General features: G+C 38.7%; 1 protein-coding gene across 1 annotated transcript in view; it reads right to left on the minus strand.

The window, feature by feature from the left end:
• Rme-8 (receptor mediated endocytosis 8) overlaps positions 1-21,813 on the minus strand; it is a 699,549-nt gene that overhangs the window by 107,599 nt on the left and 570,137 nt on the right. Inside the window, exons 44-45 of the mRNA XM_090387774.1 lie at positions 21,146-21,220; positions 6,687-6,887 (exon numbers count right to left, since the gene is read on the minus strand). Of these exons, the coding sequence (XP_090243900.1) occupies positions 6,687-6,887; positions 21,146-21,220 (276 nt within the window). The remainder of the gene's footprint in view (positions 1-6,686; positions 6,888-21,145; positions 21,221-21,813) is intronic.

The raw sequence follows: 21,813 nt of genomic DNA on the forward strand, positions 1-21,813 counted from the left end.
CTGGTTAATAACTGCTTAATTGTTGCGAGCTTTGGTGTAGGCAGAAAATGAAACTGAAGAATTAGAAACAAGCCAATTACGATATGCAACATTCTTCTCTTGGACAGCCTTAGCACATTTATTGGAAAACCAAGGTTTAGATAAAGGACGAGATTTTAAAGTAGAGTGTGGGATAAAGGATTCCATTCCTGCAAGAATAATTTCACTGACACGATCTGAGCAAACGTTGACATCAGAAGTTTTGAAACAGTAATCCGACCAAGGAAAAGAAGAAAAGAAGTCTCGCAGGTCATCCCATTTTGTATTCTTGTAATGCCAAACAACACGTGGTTGGGAATAGCCATGAGATAAAGGTTCCATTGGAGAAGAGACAATCACCAAGTTGTGATCTGAAGTGCCTGAAGGACCTCTCACTTCGACCGTGTACTTAGAAGGGTTGTTTGTGAGAAAAAGATCAAGCGTATTGGCTGTATGATTAGGATTGTCCGGTATTCTTGTAGGTAAATCTGTGCTAGGTCATTAGTAATTGCAAAAGCCTCAGCATCTCGACCTGCTGGGTCGGTGTGACTAGAAAACGGAAGCCAGCTGGAGTTGTGAACATTAAAATCACCAAGGAAAATTACCTCACTGTTAGGAAAGTTGGACTGGAGAAAGTCAAGTTGCAAAGAGAGGAAGTCAAAGAGCTCCAAGTGATTAGTGGAGTTGGGAGAACGGTAGAGACAACAGATGAATTTGACACAATGAGGTAGAGAGATTTTAAGCCAGAGAAGATCAAAGAGAGGAGATTCCAAATTGCCAAGTCTCTGACAGGGAATATCAGAACGGACATATGCACAAGTACCACCTTTGAGGCGAAAGGAATCATACAGCGAATAATTTGGGCATCTGAGATGAGCAGTAGATGAATCAACCAATATTTGAGATTCTGTCAGAAAAAGTACATGGGGTTTGGCAGACTGCAAGTGGAAATGGATTAGGAAGTCCTTGGGAGGTTTAGATCTTTTCGCAGATAAGCTTGCTCTATTAGTTTGACAATTCATGGTGTATTCAATAGTAAGAAAAAGTAGGTGGCACATGCTGTATGAAGTAATGAAATTTTTGGATATGGCGTACATGTGGTAAGAATATACCCAGATCCTTGATATAACGTGGCCTCGACAATGCTCCCCGCATACACACTACTCGGACTCCCGCCAGTCACTATCTGGCAGGGTAGAGGCAGCAGGATTATACACTAGCTGATCCGGAAGCTTCCTAGAGAGTTACCAATAGGTTCAGTCCGGTGTACTAACTAGTGGCCGGCCTGCGAACACCGTTTTAGAGCTGTACCCTCGAAATGTAAGGAATATTGGATCTCGCCACGACGTCCATCATAACCTCAAAAGTCATCAATCATACTGCATGATGGAAGAGATAGGGAAAGGTTGACCGGAACTTAGCTCTAGAGACGAAACATGGGTTCCACCATTTCAAGCCTCCAATAAGCAAAGTGGTGGTATTTCACCAGTTGATGAGAGTCATCTACCACCTACTAGTACTGCCTGGTAACATAGAGGGGCGGCGTTCCTCCATGTGGTGTGGGCGCCACACCTCGACCCCTGCTTACGTTGGTTCACACCTGGGTGGTCACCCACCACGTACTTGCGCATGGAGGTTATACCCAGGGTTACTAACAGTCCCACCATCGTGAAGGTGCAAGCAGAGGATTTGGTTGTCACAGACTGTCCGGACTTCGCCGAAATTGGGTCCACTTGACTTGAGTGTCACCCGAATATCAGTTCCATCAGCGTTTTAGACTCCCAGATAGCAAGTACAGCTTGTCTGGCATATCTGAGAGAATGTCTGTGACAACCTCAAGGACCGTGACAACCTCAAGGTCTGTGACAACCTCAAGGATATATCTCTTTTGGGGATTACCCTGACTTCTAATCTCTCTTGGCACAAGCACATTACAAATATTGCTTCCTCTGCATCTAAAAAACTTGGTTTTCTCTTTCACTTTTGGCGTTACTTTTCTTTCTTTCAAACAGCCGCTCACTCTGTATAAATCGCAAATCCGCCCTGCCATGGAATATTGTTCCCACATCTGGGGTGGTGCCACCAAAATCTCTCCCAGGCTTCTAGATTCCATTAAGAAGAGGGCAGTTAGGTTAATTAATGATTCATTTCGAACAAAGTCTCTCCACTCTGTCTCGTAAACGTTCTGTTTCTGATGCAGGCCTTTTCTACAGATACTTCCACAGGCACTGTTTTTCTGAACTGGCTTCTATAATTGCTGCGCTCTTTCAAAACAGTCTGAACATGTGCCGTCACCAGCCATCATCCATTCACTGTCCATCTTCAAACTCACAGAACTAACTTTTCATCTTCCCCGTTCATTCATTCAACTGCCGTTTTCTGGAACAACCTTCCTTCATAAGTATTTCCTGAAAATTACAGTCTAAAGAAGTTATGGGAATATGTTCCAAGACCTACCATGGATGGCTGAAACTGCGGATATAGGCGAACATCTTCTGACCCCATATATAACGTGATTTTCTTGTACATAAGTTTTTTTTTTTTGTCCTTGCTTTTTCCTATTATATATGGGGTCAGCATTTTTTATTGTTTTGGCATGAAATTTTTTGCGGCCGGATGCCCTTCCTGAAGCCAACCCTCACCCTTTATCCAGGCTGGGGATATGCAGTGGTCATTCCCTGACTTTCCGCATCCTCCATATTTGGTGGTCATGAGCTTGATTGTTGTTGTTGTTGTTTTGGTTTTTAGGAGCATTAGCAACTAAGGCCATATTGCTCCGGGATATGCGGTGGTCATTCCCCGACCTTTCCACATCCTCTGTATTTGGTGGTGACAGGCTCGAACCCCGGTCTAATCAAGAAGCGTGTGCTACGCACTGCTGCTCCTTCCCACCTGGCTACGGAGGTGCCTCATGGGCTTGGGCTTGAACCCCATTCTAATCAAGAAGCGTGTGCTACGTACTACTGCTCGTGCCCACCTGGCTACGGAGGCGCCTGTACATACATAAGTATAATAAAGTTTAATTGATAAATTAAACACACAGTAAGACATTACCAACATTAAATATGGTAATGATAAAGTACAGCAGACTCTCGATTTACCGGGATTAGTTTTTAATCGGGACACTTCAAGACTCCAAATTTTAAAAAAAAATCATAAAATTCATTCAAGTAATAACTAGAATAGGTATACACAGATATTTTGCAAGTCGTAAATGAGCGACAAGAACTGGTGTTATAAGTCGTCATTGGGAGATTAGTTATATTATATTAGTTATCTTGGGAGATTAGTCATTGGAAGATTACCTATTATCTTGTAACTCCTGCTGTCTTCACACCTAGTGCTCAAAACAAAAAAATGTTTGATTTAGTGCATAAATTCACTATGCATTGATTGTTGTGTTTGATGCGTTGCGTCGATTGTTGTGTTCCATCGCAACGCAAAAGGACAAATTTTGTTTCGTTATTTATGTCAGTGATGTCAGAATTTTTTTTTGTGGTAACTATTTTTTTTTTTTTTTTTTTTTATTTAGAAATTGATAGGCAAACGCAGGAGTTGTGCTTTCAAATTAAACAAAAACTTGAAATTATTCAAAAGTTTGAAAATGGTGCATCTGTTAAATCTCTAAAGAACCATTATAATGTTGGTGATCAAACCATACGCGACATTGTAAAAAATAAAGGGAAGCATCATATTGGACACACAAGTAGCACATGTTAGGTTTTTTTTCCGAGGTTAACCGCGGGTAACTGAATCAGTGGATATCAAATCAGCGGATACTGGGGCACAACTGTATCTTGTTTCATCTTCTCAACTCCAACCCATGCATGGTGCTAAGTACTATAGGTTCTAATACCTCTCGTGTTTTGGATTTTCATAAAAAAAAAAGGTATGGAAGTCTTACGATGAGTGATTTCAATTTGCAACCTTATTGAATGGAGCAAATAGGGAGAAATCACCATGGGGACTATATTTGTATCAGTAGTTTTCAATATTTTGTCACTCAAGTTGCCAACTTGAAGTTAAAAGATGAATTATCACAGCATATCTATATACTGACTGCACTGAACTCAATGGAGATTTCCTAATCTTGCGGCACACTGGTTGGAAACTACTGAGCTAGATTATCATTAATTTTTTCACATGTTAGAGAGAGAAAATACTAGGGGCAAGAATATTCTAGAGATGCTCTTCACCCCACAAACCAAATGACATCATACAGCTCACAGTACAGGAACCATTAACAGGAAGCAATTCAGGCAGTTCTAAGCTGGAAGATGAAGAGGATGTAGTTATTAAAGGTAAATAAAATTCATGGGTTCTAATTTCAGGAACGGCGACTATAACAGTTTAAAATATTACAAAGCTTCTACCCACTAGGTAGATAGAAAAGGGAAGGTAAAGACTTGAGAATTAAGGAATATCTTTAAAACAATTCCACAGAAGCCACTAATGCACACATACCATTGAGAAATTCAGGTCAGTCCAATAAGTCAGAAAAACATGGCATGGGTAAAGCTACAGAACAACGAAAAGTACTGAAGCCTATAGTTCATTAATAGTACCATCGAAAAGGTAAAGTTGGTAAATGATGAGTATGAGATATGAATAGCTAAGAGATCAAAGAACAAGGCAAGGAATTTTTTATGAATGTGAATACAAATAAAAATAAGAAAATGAATCAGACTGGACCCTTGTGTAATGGGTATTGCAGCCTTAGATAATTCAGCTGATGAACTGAACAGGTACTTTGCATTAATCTTTACAGGTGGAGATGTTGTGCTAATGAAAAACCAGGGGAATAAAGGGATTTGGGAGTTACAATTGAAGGAGCAAGCTGGCTTTAGAACAAGATTCTCAACTATGGATCACCTTCATGTAATATCACAGCTAATGGAGAAAGCAAATGAATATAAAACACCATTATGCCTGGCATTTGTGGATCATGGAAAAGCATTTGATTCGATATAGCATTTTGGGCACTGGAAAGACACCCCATGCATTATGATTTTGAATAAAATATATGAGAATGCTATTTCCTTTATTAGACTAGACAAAGATAGCAGCAAACTTAAAACTAAGAAATGAGTTCGACAAGGGGAGACAATATCTCTGAAGTCGTTTACTGCAGCCCTTGAGGAAGCTTTCAGAAGACTGGACTGGTCGCAGAAAGGAGTCAATGTGAATGGAGAGTACCTAAAACATTTATGATTTGTAGATGACATTGTGTGATCCAAGAGGATTAGAGGAAAATCTTAATCAGTTATGCAGATTTAGTAAGGATTTCAGACTAAAGATGAATATGATTAAAACACAAGTAATAATAATGATAAATTGCTGGAAGTCAAGAGAGAAGAATAAATTTCAAATGGATGATTTCAAATATTCAACCATTGGGCACTCACCAAAATAATGAAAACCACACAGCGAAGAATGGAACGAATTATATTAGCAATCAGAACGAATTATATTAGCAATCACTGTTAGATAAGAAGAGAAACACATGGATTAGGCAGCAAACACAAATAAAGGACTTTCTTATCAAAACTAAAGAACTGAAATGGACTTGGGCAGAACATATAGCTTGACAACATAAGGACAGATGGACTAAGAAAATAACAGAATAGTACCCAGGAGGAGCTAAAAGAAAATCTGGAATACAACAATGGAGATGAACAGATGAAATTCACAAGTTTATGAATGGTCATTTTGTGCAATGACCATCCATATACTGGGCAGTATATGGATGGTCATTGCACAAAACAGAAGGAACTGGAAAGTTGTTGGAGAGGCCTTCATCCTGCAGTGGATTGAAAATGGCTCATGATGGTGATGATGAACATCAAGTTCTCCAAACATGTAGACTCATGTTGTGTTCTATTAATGATTGATCAAATATCTGTTTATAGATATAGGGAATTCAAATCCCACTGTACAAAGCAACTGTGAGGCAAAATTTGAAATATCATGTCAAATTATGCAGACCATACCTAAAAGAAGACATTGAGCTTCTTGAAGGATTCAAAGATAGGCAATTCATTTGGCATGATGTGCAAAAGGGAACCAGTATCAAGAAAGACTTTGAATATGCAGGTTGTAGAGCTTGGCAACCAGGAATCTTAGAGATAACCTCTAAGGATCTCTAACTGAGGTCTGTAAAGCTTGGAGAGGAAAAAGCAAAATGAATGAAGGCAAAATTTTGACTGGTATAAATGATTCCAGAAATAGCAGTTATAAATTCAAATTACAGTGAAAGATATTTAGCCTGAATTGTAGAGGATTCTACACATATAGTACTAGTCAGTCACTTAATTCTTGTGTCATCTTCTTTTCAGTAATATTAGCAAGTCCCATTCTGATATTACACTTCTTGAGGTCAGGAAATATAGGAAGTTTTCCTTTGGCCAGCAATTACTGGCAATGTAATTGCTGGCTGTTAACTAGAATAAGCTGTGGATAGCTGAATAGTTACCTACATGAGGAGGGTTATACATAGTTTATTTTCTCCTTTATTTATTATTAATTTTTTGGTTGGTGCAGAAAAACAATTGTGTTGAGAGTGAAACACTAGTATAATGTATTTGTTAAAAAAAATAAATCCAAACACAGAGAGAGAGAGAGAGAGAGAGAGAGAGAGAATCATCACATTTAAATACACTACACCTTACCTTCAAACATATGAACAGCTGCTTCTGGTGAATCTTTCATTGCATCTAAAAACAAATGTGGTAGGAATCTGGTAATAGTAATGCGCAACTTAGGACCAACAAGCTTGTCTGCTGTCATCTTTGCTAAAAGTTCAGCAGTTTGTTCCCGAATATTGGGATTGGAAGAATTACAAAACAAATCCAAAAGATATATCAAAGCCCCTATTTTAAAATAAAAATAATTTCTATTAGCAATATAACTTTCTACCAATCACATATGTAACATAGGAAACAAATAAAAAGGAATTTAAACTATTTTTCTCCTTGTATACTACTGATGTGAGAATTATTTTTAAGGAGGACAAGGAGAAAAATCAAAATTTTCACTTCCTCTGAATTAGATTAAGTATTCAATCTAAACTGAGCATTATTATTTTTAAATGACATTATTTTGAAGCTAATTTTAATTTGCTATTTCAGCATTAATAAAAACATATCACTAGGCTTAGAAACATGACAATTATTAGCTGGAAGGCAACTTTTTACATAAAAGCTAAATATACTGGAAAAGACGAACACAACTATATATTATTATCAAAATGCTGCTTTAATTCAAAATTAAAAGTATCAGACATATATCAAGCCAAACATTATGCAATTTCTTAGGTTTTTTTCAGTGGCAAGTTTTTGTTTTATATTGGAATTATTCGCACTACAGAATCTATGGCTATAATCCACCAAATCAATAATCCCAAGTTGATATACTAATCAATAGATTAGTATCAACATTAGAGGGAATAATTATCTCTGTGTCATCACATTGCTGCTTCTAGACTATTGAAATGTGTAGGTCTGGAAAAAGATGTCTTTTTTTTTTCCAGACCTATATATATATATATATATATATATCACCTTGTTTTCCATTTTGTATTCCTGGATTTTCTTCTCTACTTTCCACATTTCATAGAATACGCAAGATGCTTCCTTTTGTGGTTGGAGTTACAAAATATCTCAGCAGAGAATGTCTGCTTGTTTGTGCTATTTGAAGCCATATTATGGGCACATCTGAAGGCATTTTGAGTGTGACCAAAACGCTGGCACTTAAAACAACTTGTTGAGTTCAGGATGAATTCTCGAATTTTAGAATTAAAATAACCAGCTTTTATTGACAGTGTTAACTAGGGGGAAAGAACATCTCTCTCTCTCTCTTTGCCAGAATCCTCTACACATATAGTACTAGTCAGTCACTTAATTCTTGTGTCATCTTCTTTTCAGTAATATTAGCAAGTCCCATTCTGATATTACACTTCTTGAGGTCAGGAAATAATGTGGATACGATTTAATTTGCAATCCTGCTTCACCTTCTTAGGTGCATTGCATATATTTGCATTCATAATTGCTTTCGTCAAGCTGACTACAGTGGTCTCAGACAGTTATTAAATTCTTTACAGTGGGACCAACTGATGATGCTACCAACAGCAAATTCTAAATGGAAATGGGAAACATTCAATGAATTATTAATCTGGGATGCTACAAGGCTTTTCATACCAACTAAGAAATACTGTTTAAGGTTTAGGGCTAAATGGATATCTGATGAACTAATGAGACTTGTGGCAGAGAAGAAAAATGCCTGGGATGCATATAAATTATCAGGCAACACAGAAGCCTATGATATATATAAGCTAGTCTGTAATCAAGTCACAAAGGAGGTTAGGCAGGGGAAGGCAGATTACGAGAAATCTTGGGCAAAGGATGCTAAGAAAAATAGCAAGGATTTCTTTACTTATATAAACTCTAGAAGGAAGGGGGAATCATATCTGTCCACTGGATATCAATGGTTCGACTGTTGATGATTCTGCTCAGTTAGCTGACAAACTGAATGAGTATTTTGCATCTACGTTCATACATGAGGGGTTATTGAGGGAAGAGAATGCCAGAAGTTAATCAAACTGTAAAAGTGAGCGAAAGGATTCTGTAATAACTGAGAGCAAAGTGGAGGAGAAATTGCTGAAGTTAAACATAAGAAAATCACCTGAGGTGGATGGGATCTATTAAGTTAAAATAAAGGAGACAGCAAAAGAAGTAAGCAAATCCTTAGCCACGATTATGAGAGCATCCTTGGACTCAGAGGTCCAAGAATGGTCTCATTAGCACATCTCCAGTCCCACAGACTGGAGATATGTAAATGTATCTCCAATTCACAAGGAGAATCAAAGGGTAACAAGGGTAATTACAGACCTGTTAGTTAAAATTCTGTTCCGTGGAAAATAATGGAGTCACTGGTTAAAGAAGCACTGCAGGATCATCTAGACAAGACAGCAGTAATAATTCAGACAGCATGGGTTTGTTAAGGGAAATCCAACCAATTTGATTGGATTCTATGATGTGGTCACAAAAGAACTAGATGCAAAAAATAATTTTGATATCATACACTTGGATTTTAGGAAAGCTTTTGATACTGTTGGCACATGAAGATTACTGTACAAATTGGAGCAGTATGGCATTATTTGTTGTTGTTATTTGTTATTTTGGTTTTTAGGAGCATTAGCAACTAAGGCCATATTGCTCTGGGATATGCGGTGGTCATTCCCTGACCTTGCCGCATCCTCCGTATTTGGTGGTGACGGGCTCGAACACCAGTCTAATCAAGAAGTGTGTGCTACGCACTGCTGCTCCTTCGCACCTGGCTACAGAGGCACCATATATGGCATTATAAGTTGCAGCTATTGATAAAGGTATGGTTGATTGGGAGAAGACAGAGTGGTAATTAATGGGAATGGCTCTTCGTCGACTATGTTATTAGTGAAGCCCCCATGTTGGCCAATTGTTTTTTGTATTTATCAATGATATTGATAAAGGTATATCAGGCTTAATTTTTCTAGATCTTGTTTGAATATAAGTAGTAGTAGTAGCAAGAAAGCAAGCTTATATAGCATCAGCAAAAAAAAAAAAAAAAAAAAGTTTACCCATCCATACCCAACCAGAATTTGTCTAGTTCTCTCTTGAATTTATTCAACCGACAACAACAGATGGAAGCCTGTTCCTACAATCAACCACCCGCTGGCTAAAGACAAACTTCTGCACATCTATCCTGCAACCATCCTTCTTCAACTTGAATTTATACCCTCTCATGTGTGTGTAGTCTCAGCAAGTGGAAAAATATGAATAACATTCAGCTTACTCAATCCATTCAAGGCTTTAAACACCTCAATCAGATCTCCCTTTCTAGGCAAGAGCACCATTTTGTCCCCCTCACAAATCTGGTTGCTACACCCATTACGGTAGATCTACTCCTTCCTAAAGTGAGGCCTCAAGATACAGTCAAACCATGACCTTATACAAAGGGATAATCACCTCCTTATCCCTACTGCAAAGTTTCTGTATATCCTTGACAAAATGCCATGAGCTGTCCTGGCAGAATGCCTGCACTGCTCAGAAAGTTTGTCTGGCTGCACAATTCCCACATCTTTTTCATTCTGTACTGCCCAGAATGTAGTACAGGTTGACCATCACTAATCCAGTCACTGGTAATCCAGTTCCACCACTAATTCGGACATAATTTCCGCAAATGTAATTTCAAATTTCCAGGGTCGGTGCACCAATCTGCCGCTACTGTTTTGGTGGCGTTGGTTGCAGCATTAGCTGTTGGCACGAACTAGTAAACACTGGCAAGCTATTTCTACTTGTTTTTCTGCATTTATTATTATAATCTGCTAACATCTAGCAATAGCCATGGTTCCAATGCATAAAGGAAGTGCCTCTTGTGGTGTAAAGTACAAACACTGTACATTGTCCATAACAGATAAAGTTGAACTTCTGAAAGACCTCAACGGTGGTTTGTATGTGAGAAGTTTAACTCTGCTTAGTTGTAAATTCCAGCAATTTCTCTCAGTTCCTCTTATTTTAGTAATTTTCTTTTGGCCATTCCTTTTTAACTTTTTTTTTTTTTTTTTTTTTTTTTTTTTACAACGCACTTGTACAAACTTGCAGAAAAACACAACACAATATGTTGGATAATACAGTGCACTAACGAACTTGTTTTCACAAAATCTCTAACAATACGGACAAACTTATTGTGACGTTTGAGAGTTTATTTTCTCTCAATTAGTTTTACTGCAGCACTCACCGCATGTGCAATAAACTAATCACAAACGACCTTCATGTGTATGCTGTAATAGTGTCACGCATATGTGGCCGACACAGCTTCTCTGTAGCCAGGTGGGAAGGAGCAGCAGTGCGTAGCACATGCTTCTTGATTAGACCAGGGTTCAAGCCCGTCACCACCAAATACAGAGGATGTGGAAAGGTCAGGGAATTACCACCGCATATCCTGGAGCAATATGGTCTTAGTTGCTAATGCTCCTAAAAACCAAATAACAACAACGGCTTCTCAAGAAATAAAGTAACCTGCTGGGCGACATATATGCAACATAAAAAAAACTCTTTTCTTTTGACATTTTAAGCGAAAAAACGACAACACTGACATTACAATATTTATTTTAGAATTACTAATCAAATTATTTGCTAAATATTTTTTGGTCCCTGGGGAATTTTTTTCTTAAACTAGCTTGGCAGTCAACGTGTTAAAGGTAGGATGAGGTGGTTAACTGTTGGGTAAAGTGTATGTGCTAAAGTAACCACCGGTGATCCAGCAAACTCACTAATCTGGCACCCCACAGGTCCAAATGCTGCCGGATTAGTGACGGTCAGCCTGTATTACACAGTTGATAAGTTACTCTGGGGTTACTGTTACCATTGTGCAGTACCTTGCATTTGTCAATGTTAAACTTCAACTGCCATTTCTCCGTTAATTGACCCAATTTTCCTAGATCTTGTTGCAGTAGCTCACCCTGATAAATGTCGTTAACCACCCTGCAAACCTTTGTATCATCTGCAAACTTAGACATTAAGCCTTAATGTCTAAGTTTGCATATGATGTAAAGGTTGGTAGAGTTGTTAATGACAGTACATTACTGAAACAGGATTAGAAAAGTTGAGCAAATAGGCTGAGATGTGGCAACTGAAGTTTCACATTCACAAATGCAAAGTGGTGCATATGGGTAGTGGTATAAACAGAGAAATGTACCAACTGTGTAGTACCACACTTAGGGTGGTAGAAAATGAAAAAGTCCTGGAAGTAATTGTGCAGTTAGATATGAAGTTTTCTGAGCAATGCAGACAGGCTGCCAGAGCAGGTCATGGGGTATTGTCAAAGATATACACAAATTTTGTTAGTAGAGAAAAGAAAGTGATTATTCCTTTGTATAAGGCAATGGTCAGGCCACGCCTTGAGTACTGTGTAGAGGTCTGGAGGCCTCATTTTAGGATGTAGAATAGCTTGAGTGCATACAGAGAAGGGAAAGAAGGTTGGTGAGGGGAACAAAGGGGTCCTCTTACCAAGAAAGACTTAAGTTCTACAAATTGCAGTGTCTGGAGACTAGGCAACTATGAAGTGATCTTATTGAGGTGTATGAAGCCTTGAATGGTTTGAGCAAGCTCAATGCCGATAAGATTCTTCCTCACTCAGATTACTGAATTTCAGTTATCAGTTGATTCAACTACTTCTCATCTCAGATGTCCAAATTATTTGCTGTATGATTCCTTTCGCCTCAAAGGTGGGTTGTTGTTGTTGTTATTTGGTTTTTAGGAGCATTAGCAACTAAGGCCATATTGCTCTGGAATATGCGGTGGTCATTTCCTGACCTTTCCGCATCCTCCATATTTGGTGGTGACGGGCTCGAACCCCGGTCTAATCAAGAAGCATGTGCTACGCACTGCTGCTCCTTCCCACCTGGCTACGGAGGCGCCTCTCAAAGATGGGACTTGTGCATATGTCCGTTCTGATATTCCCTGTCAGAGACTTGGCAATTTGGAATCTACTCTCTTTGATCTTCTCTGGCTTAAAATCTCTCTACCTCATTGTGTCAAATTCATCTGTTGTCTCTACCGTTCTCCCAACTCCAGTAATCACTTGGAGCTCTTTGTCTTCCTCTCTTTGCAACTTGACTTTCTCCAGTCTAACTTTCCTAACAGTGAGGTAATTTTCCTTGGTGATTTTAACGTTCACAACTCCAGCTGGCTTCCATTTTCTAGTCACACCGACACAGCAGGTCGAGATGCTGAGGCTTTTGCAATTACTAATGACCTAGCACAGATTGTTCATTTACCTACAAGAATACCAGACAATCCTAATCATACAGCCAATACGCTTGATCTTTTTCTCACAAACAACCCTTCTAAGTACAAGGTCGAAGTGAGAGGTCCTTTAGGCACTTCAGATCACAACTTGGTGATTTTCTCCAATGGAACCTTTATCTCGTGGCTATTCCCAACCTCATATTGTTTGGCATTACAAGAATGCAAAATGGGATGACCTGCGAGACTTCTTTTCTTCTTTTCCTTGGTCTGATTACTGTTTCAAAACTTCTGATATCAACGTTTGCTCAGATCATGTCAGTGAAATTATTCTTGCAGGAATGGAATCCTTTATCCCACACTCCACTTTAAAATCTCGTCCTTTATCTAAACCTTCGTTTTCCAATAAATGTGCTAAGGCTGTCCAAGAGAAGAATGTTGCATATCGTAATTGGCTTGTTTCTAATTCTTCAGTTTCATTTTCTGCCTACACCAAAGCTCGCAACAATTGTAAAGCAGTTATTAATCAGTCCAAACTAGAGTTTGAACAGGCTAAGAGTAGAAAACTTGCTTCTTGCCCTAATGGTAGCGGAGCATTCTGGTCTCTTGCCAAAGCTATTGGCCGCAACTTTTGCCCATCTCTGCTCCCACCTCTGTCCAAACCAGATGGTTCTGTTGTCACTTCAGCCAAGGATAAAGCTGACCTGCTAGCATCCCATTTTTCTTCCAGCTCATGTATTAATGATCTTGGTAAAACACCTCCCACCATTCCTAACACGCTCCATTCAATGCCTCCTGTGGTCTTCCGGCAAAAGGATATCAGAAGGATTTTGATGAATCTTGATGCTAAGAAAGCTCCAGGTCCTGATGGTATTTCTCCACTTGTTCTCAAAACCTGTGCTCCTGAACTTACTCCTATTCTTTGCCGCCATTTTTTCACTTTCTTATTCCAAAGGTGTTTTTCCTTCTGCTTGGAAATTTGCTCATATCCAGCCAGTTCCTAAAAAGGGTGACAAATCACTCCCATCCAATTATCGTCCCATTGCAATTACTTCTACTCTTTCTAAAGTAATGGAGAAATCAATTAACCGCCAACTCTTAAACTACCTAGAAACCTTCCGTCTGATCAACGATCGCCAGTATGGATTCCGTCAGTGTCGATCCACTGGTGATATTCTGGCTTATGTTACCCATTTATGGACTAATTCAATGGAAAGGTTCGGTGAAACACAAGTAGTTGCTCTTGACATCTCAAAGGCTTTTGATCGTGTTTGGCATAAAGGTCTTCTAAACAAGCTTCCATCTTATGGTTTGCCAACTGTTTTAATAATTGGTTATCCAGTTTTCTCTCTGATCGCTCACTGAGGGTGATGGTAGATGGCTCTCTGTCTTCTAACTTCTCCACTAATGCCGGTGTCCCCCAAGGTTCAGTTCTTTCCCCCACTCTTTTCCTCTTGTATATCAATGACCTTCTTCCATTGACTGGAAGTCGTATCCATAGTTTTGCTGATGATAGCACATTGCATTCAACTTTCCATTTTGAGAAACCTTGTCCTGCTCAATCAGCTTCAACTTCTCGAAAATCTGCTGCCAATTCCTTAAATGCCGATCTTCAGGTAATTCTCCAGTGGGGCAAAGACAACTTAGTTGATTTCAACCCTTCTAAAACTCAGTCTTGTCTTATATCTCGCAAAAAGGATTCTTCTGCTCCTATGCTTATCTTTAGTGACACTCTGATTTCTAGGCAAAATGATATATCTCTTTTGGGGATTACCCTGACTTCTAATCTCTCTTGGCACTAGCACATTACAAATATTGCTTCCTCTGCATCTAAAAAACTTGGTTTTCTCTTTCGCTCTCGGCGTTACTTTTCTTCCAAACAGCTGCTCACTCTGTATAAATCGCAAATCCGCCCTGCCATGGAATATTGTTCCCACATCTGGGGTGGTGCCCCCAAAACCTCTCTCAGGCTTCTTGATTCCATTCAGAAGAGGGCAGTTAGGTTAATTAATGATTCATCTCTAACAGAGTCTCTCCACTCGCTTTCTCATAGAAGTACTGTTTCTGCTGCATGCCTCTTCTACAGATACTTCCATGGGCACTGTTCTTCTGAATTGGCTTCTATAATTCCCGCTCTCTCTTTCAAAACAGTCCGAACACGTGCCGCCACCAGCCAACATCCATTTACTGTCCAACTTCAAACCCACAGAACCAACTTTTCATCTTCCTCATTTATTCATTCAACTGCTGTTTTCTGGAACAACCTTCCTTCATATGTATTTCCTGAAAATTACAATCTACAGAAGTTCAAGTCCAATGTCAACAAATATCTTCTTTCGTCTTCTCAACCTCCAACCCAAGCACGGTACTAAGTACTATAGGTTCTAATACCTCTCGTGTTTGGGGTTCTCATAAAAAAAAAAGAAGAAAAAAAAAAAGTGATCTTATTGAGGTGTATGAAGCCTTGAATGGTTTGAGCAAGCTCAATGCCGATAAGATTCTTCCTCTCACTCAGATTAAGCACCTGAGGCGGCATTAATTCAATTTCAGGAAGGAAAGACAGTTGTGGAATAGAAGTGTGGAAATTTGCTTTTAGCCAGCGGGTGGTTGATTGCTGGAACAAGCTTCCATCTATCGTTGTGGAAGTTGACAGCTGAAATAAATTCAAGGCAGAACTAGACAAAACTTTGGAGTGAATAGGTGGGTGAAATGGGAGGGATTTTTTCTGGCTGATGCTGTATAAATATGATGAATTTGAAGTGCTAATCAAGACATCAAAGGCAGTTATTGTTGGGATAGCAGAGACACGGTGTCACACAGATATAAGTAGTGCAGAATTGGAATTTGGGGAACAAAATATGTATAAAAAGGATAGACATGGTACGAAGGGTTATGCTGTTAGTTAAGAAACACGCAAAATCTAGGGAAGTGCATTCAGTTGACATGGGTGGAGTACAATGTTAAGTCTGTTTGGTGTGACAAACACTGGGAAGGGAAAAATGAGAGTAGGAGTGTGTTATAGGCCTAATGACTCTGATGAGTACAACAAATATAGCCATTAAATGAGAATGTCTTGTAATGGGGGATTTTAATTTTCCAGATATTGACTAGAACTTGTGAATTAGTCACTCACACACTAGTCAGACTTTTGTGGATTTATTGGATGATTGTTTTCTGCAGCAGCATGTTCGAGCGGTAACCAGAGAGGGTAACACTCTTGATCTGGTTATCTGCAGTAATCATTCGTGTATTAAGAATTTACAGATAAAAGGAAACACTAGGTGGCAGTGATCACAGTGTGCTGATGTGGGATTTACTTAAAGATGTAACTACCATCAAAGGTAAAGGGAAGGGTTTTTGCTTTCGTAAAGGTGACTGCAGTAGTTTCAGACAGCTTTTAAATTCTATACAGTGTAATCAACTGATGATGTTTAAAACAGCAAATTCTAAATGGGAAGCCTTCGAGGACTTAATCTTGGAAGCCACTAGGCTTTTCCTACCAAGATATACTGTTCAAAGTTCAGGGCTAAATGGATATCAGATGAATTAATAAAGTTTGTGGCAGAGAAGAAAAATGTATGGATCCATATATATTATTAGGTGACACAATGCCTTTTCAAGATCTAGGTTGACCATGACTAGATGTTGTTTCATATGTTTCAGATATGAGATTTGGCTTTGATAAGCATGTCCAGCATTGATCTATTCTTCTAAAAGCCATACTGATGATCTGGAAGGAGATTCTGACTCTAGGATGGAAGAGTCTAGTATGAACCATCCTTTTGAAAATTTTACCCAACTTGTAAGAGATATTGGCCTGTAATTTTCAACACAGGAATGAACTTTCCTGGTTTTAGTAAGGCAATAATGAAAGAATGATGCATGGAGAAAGGATACGCATTTTTGGAGAATATCCGATTATAAAAGGTTAACATGGTACTCAAATCCTCTTAAAGTAAATGCTTCAGCATAACTTAATGAACTCCATCTGGGCCTGTGGAACTATTTGAAGGTCTGTTTAACGATTCTTGAAGTTCCATTAATGTAAATGTCTGGTTGTACGGGAATGAACAGTGTGTGAAAAAGTTGATTTTATATCATTCTGCACCAGCTTTGATGTTCTGCAATGTGGATGCATAGAAGGCAGAAGCAGAGATTGTGGAAAATGATTCTGCAAGTGCATTGGCACTTCTTCAGCTGTAGATAGGTCTTTCCCTTTCCAATGAAGTATTGGAGAGGGCAGACGAGAGAAATTTCCCATTTAGTGCCTATATTGTTTGTTTGTTATTTGGTTTTTAGGAGCATTAGCAACTAAGGCCATATTGCTCCGGGGATATGCGGTGTTCACGAGCTCGAACCCTGGTCTAGGCGCCTCCGTAGCCAGGTGGGAAGGAGCAGCAGTGCGTAGCATACGCTTCTTGATTTAGACCGGGGTTCGAGCCCGTCACCACCAAATACGGAGGATGTGGAAAGGTCAGGGAATGACCACCGCATATCCCTGAGCAATATGGCCTTAGTTGCTAATGCTCCTAAAAAAAAAAACCAAACAACCAAAACCAAACCCTGGTCTAATCAAGAAGCATGTGCTACGCACTGCTGCTCCTGTCCACCTGGCTACAGAGGTGCCAGTGCCTGTATTCTTTTCCAGATGAGGCATGTGTAGGGTGAGGCAAAAGCAATCCATGAGGCTCGTTTTGCTTTCCATCTAATTTGCCTTGCTTTTGCATTAAGCCTTTTATAAGCAGTGAGGTTACTAGTGGTGGGATTCTTATGGAAATTATTCCAAGCTTGGGTTTTCCCCCCTGTTTGGCAATGAAGCAATCTGTATGCTAACAGTGATTTCAGTGATTAAAATTTGTCTTGGATTTTGGAATGTAGGCATTAGGGGCAGTCAAAATCCGATTGGTGATGTAAATATTTGCATTATCAATTACATCAAAGAACAAAGTCTGTTTATTAAAGTCAGCCTGCTAAACAGTATAACTCAGGGGTTCTCAAACTTTACAATACAACACTATTAAATGAAAAATGAATGTGTCAACCCCCCCCCCACCCCAATAAAAAAAATAAATGATTTCATTTGCTTTTTTGAGTATGTGGTTAGTTAAGAAACACAAAAATCGAAGGAAGTGCATCTAATTGATGTTGGTGGACAATGCAGTCTTTAGTCTGTTTGGTGCTACATAAGAGCTGAGAAAGGAAAAATGAGAGTAGGTGTGTGTTAAAGGCCTAATGAATCTGATGAGTACAATGAGCAATTTTGCAGAGAAATAGAGTGAGGCAGTAAATCAGAGTGTCTTATAATGGGGGATTTTAATTTCCCAGAGATTGACTGGAATTTGTGGATTGGTCACTCACACACACTAGCAAGGCTTTTGTGGATTTATTGGATGATTGTTTTCTACATCAGCATATTCAGCAGGAAACTAGAGGGAGTAATACTCCAGATCTGATTATCAGTAGTGATTCTTCATGCATTAAGAATCTGCAGATAAAGGAACCACTAGGCGGCAGTGATCAGTGTGCTGAAGTGGGATTTACTCAAAGAGGTAACTGACATCAGGGGTAAATGGAAGGGTTTTTGCTTTTGTAGAGGTGACAACGGTGGTCTGAGACAGTATTTAAATTCTATACGGTGGGACCAACTGATGATGTTACCAACAGCAAATTCAAAATGGGAAGCATTCAAAGAATTTATCTTGGAAGCTACTAGGCTTTAAATACCAACTAAGAAATATTGTTCAGGATTTAGGCCTAAACGGATGTCAGATGAACTAATTAGACATGTGGCAGAGAAGAAAAATGCATGGGATAAGTATAAATTAACAGGTGACACAGAAGTCTATGATGCTATAAGCTGGTCTGTAACCAATTCACAAAGGAGGTTAGGCAAGCAAAGGCAGATTACGAGAAATCTTTGGCAAAGGATGCAAAGAAAAATAGCAGAGTTCTTTACTTATGTAAACTCTAGAAGGAAGGGGATGAATCAGATTGGTCCACTTCATATCGATGGTTCAACTGTTGATGATCCTGCTCAGGAAGCTAACAAACTAAATGAATATTTTGCATCTACATTCACACATGAGGAATTATTCAGGGAGGGGAACTTCAGAGGCGTATTAAACTCTGGCAGTAAGCTAGATAATCTTATAATAATAAGAGAGAAGTGGTCGAGAAATTGTTGAAGATAAACATAAGAAAGGCACTTGGGGTGGATGGAATCTATCCAATTATATTAAAGGAGGCAGCAAAGGAACTAAGCAAACCCTCAGCCATAATTATGACAGCTTTCTTGGAATCAGGGGAGGTACCCATGGACTGGAAATGTGCAAATGTGACCCCAATCCACAAGGGAGGAACAATGAGAAACACAAGTAATTACAGATCTCTTAGTTAAACTTCTGTTCCAGGGAAATTAAGAAAGGCACTGGTTAAAGAAGCATTGCAGGATCATCTAGACAAGTCTTCAGTTACAGCTCAGACACAGCATGGGTTTGTTAAGGGGAAGTCTTGTCTGACAAATCTGAGTGGATACTATGATGTAGACACAAAGGAACTGGATGCAAAGAATAATTTTGATATCATATACTTGGATCTTAAAAAGGCTTTTGATGCAACCCCTTATATAATGCTAATGCTAATGAGGCACAAATTGGAGAAGTGTGGCATTGGAGGCAAATTGCTGTTATGGATAAAGTTATGGATGCTGTTATGGATGGTTGAGTCGAAGAAGACAGAGAGTGGTAATCAATGGACACTGCTCTTCATGGACTAATGTTATTAGTGGAGTCCCTCTGTGTTCGGTAATTGTTGTTTTCTGTATTCATTAATGATATTGATGATGGTATATCAGGCTTAATGTCCAAGTTGCAGATGATACGAAGGTCGGCAGGGTTGTTAATGATGCTAATGGCAGTACGCTGCTGCAACAGGATCTAGAAAAGTTAAGTTAATGGGCTAAGAGGTGGCAACTGAAGTGTAACATTGACAAATGAAAAGTACTGCATATAGGAAGCAGTAACCCCAGAGTAACGTATCAATTGTGTGGTACTACACTGATAGAGGTAGAGTGAAAAGGACCTGGAGGTAATTGTGCAGGCAGATATGAAGTTTTCTGAGCAGTGCAGACGGTCTGCAAGAGTACCTCATGGTGTCTTGTCAATGATATACAGGAATTTTTCTAGCAAGGATAAGGAGGTGGACAATGGTCAGGCCACACCTTGAGTACTGTATACATGTCTGGAGGCCTCATTTTAAGAAGGATGTAGAGCTGTTAGAATGAGTAGAGAGAAGGGCAACAAGAATAATGAATGGAACAAGAGCAGCTCATGGTGTTCTGTCAATGATATATGGGAATTTTTCTAGCAGGGATAAGAAAGTGATTATTCCCTTATATAAGGCAATGGTCAGGCCACACCTTGAGTACTGTATACAGGTCTGGAGGCCTCATTTTAAGAAGGATGTAGAGCTATTGGAACGAGTACAGAGAAGGGCAACAAGATTAATGAATGGAACAAAGGGTTGCTCTTATGAAGAAAGGCTTAAGTTTTGCAAATTAGTGTTTGGAGCCTAGGCACCTGCGGGGTGATCTGATTGAGGTGAATAAAACCTGAATGGTGTGAGCATGCTCAATGCTGATGGGATTCTTCCTCTTGCCCTCAATAATCACCTGAGAGGGCATAAACTCAAATTGAGGAAAGACAGTTGTAGGATAGATGTGCGGAAGTTTGCCTTTAGCCAGCGGGTGGTTGCTGGAACAAACTTCCATCTGTTGTTGCAGAAGTTGATAGCTTAAACAGATTCAAGGCAGAACTAGACAAACATTTGGAGCAGGTGGATGAGTGAAATAAGAAGGGAGCGTGGTTTTTTTTTTCGGCTGATGCTATATAAACTTGCTTTCTTGCATCATGTGCCCTTGCTAATGCATTACATAAATTTTAATCTATAAAAATCAAATGAAACAATGATAGAATCTTATGTTTTATAAATTTTTTTACTATTTTTAATGTTAAAAAATTGTGCCCCCCTCCAAGTTGCCATCTATAATTAAGAAACCCCTGGCATAACTTCTTCAGTGCGTAATGCTGATGAGACAAAAATGAGTTTAGCAATTAAAATTCAACCATATTCACATAAATATCACCTGAGAAAGTATTCAACCAGAAAATAACATTCTTATCAAAATCACACTAAATATGAAATTCCTACACCTGTCCTGAAAAGATATTCTTTCACAATATTGTCTTGATGATATATCAATGATAGGATACTAGAATTTAAAAAATAATAATAAAAACATTTCATTCAGTTATCAGGTTATAAGCAATAAAAATTTAGGTACTTGCCTTTTGCCATAGCTTCTTTGACTAGTTTGCTGTTAGACATCAGAGGCAATAATATCTCTAATACTGTAAGTTGACCTAAAACAACATGTAAGCATGTAAGTTTTGGTTTTCTAATAATTTTACAACCAACAACATTGAAAAATTACGATAACAGATTTCACTACACATGAAAGAGAGAAAAAAAAAAAAAAAAGTTCGATGATTTATCGAATATTTGCTAGTTGAGATAAGGACGTCAAATTTTTTTAGTTGATTATAATACCAACTAGATAAACTGGAGAATTTAGCACAAAAGTATTAGGGGTGCAAACTATACTCATTTCTGTTTGCCATTTTCCAGAAACAGATAGCTTCAGCTAATTATTGATGGGATATTGAGTGGAGCCAGCCTTAGTTAACGTTCCATTCAATGTATCCATATATCTATAATTAGCTATATTATCATTTTAATTTTACTATTTTATGTGTTTATTTATAGGGTACAACAAAGAAGTCCAACTTAGGTTACCTAAACTTGGCCCTTTGAAGTAATGCGTATAGTTTGCACCCCTAATACTTTTATGCTAAATTAATGCGTATAGTTTGCACCCCTAATACTTCTATGCTAAATTAATGCATATAGTTTGCACCCCTAATACTTTATGCAATACAATTTATGCAATTGTAAT

Source organism: Mastigoproctus giganteus, chromosome 13 (genome assembly GCF_048544385.1).
Source record: "Mastigoproctus giganteus isolate SK-2022 chromosome 13, ASM4854438v1, whole genome shotgun sequence".
NCBI classification, from domain to species: Eukaryota; Metazoa; Arthropoda; class Arachnida; order Uropygi; family Thelyphonidae; genus Mastigoproctus; species Mastigoproctus giganteus.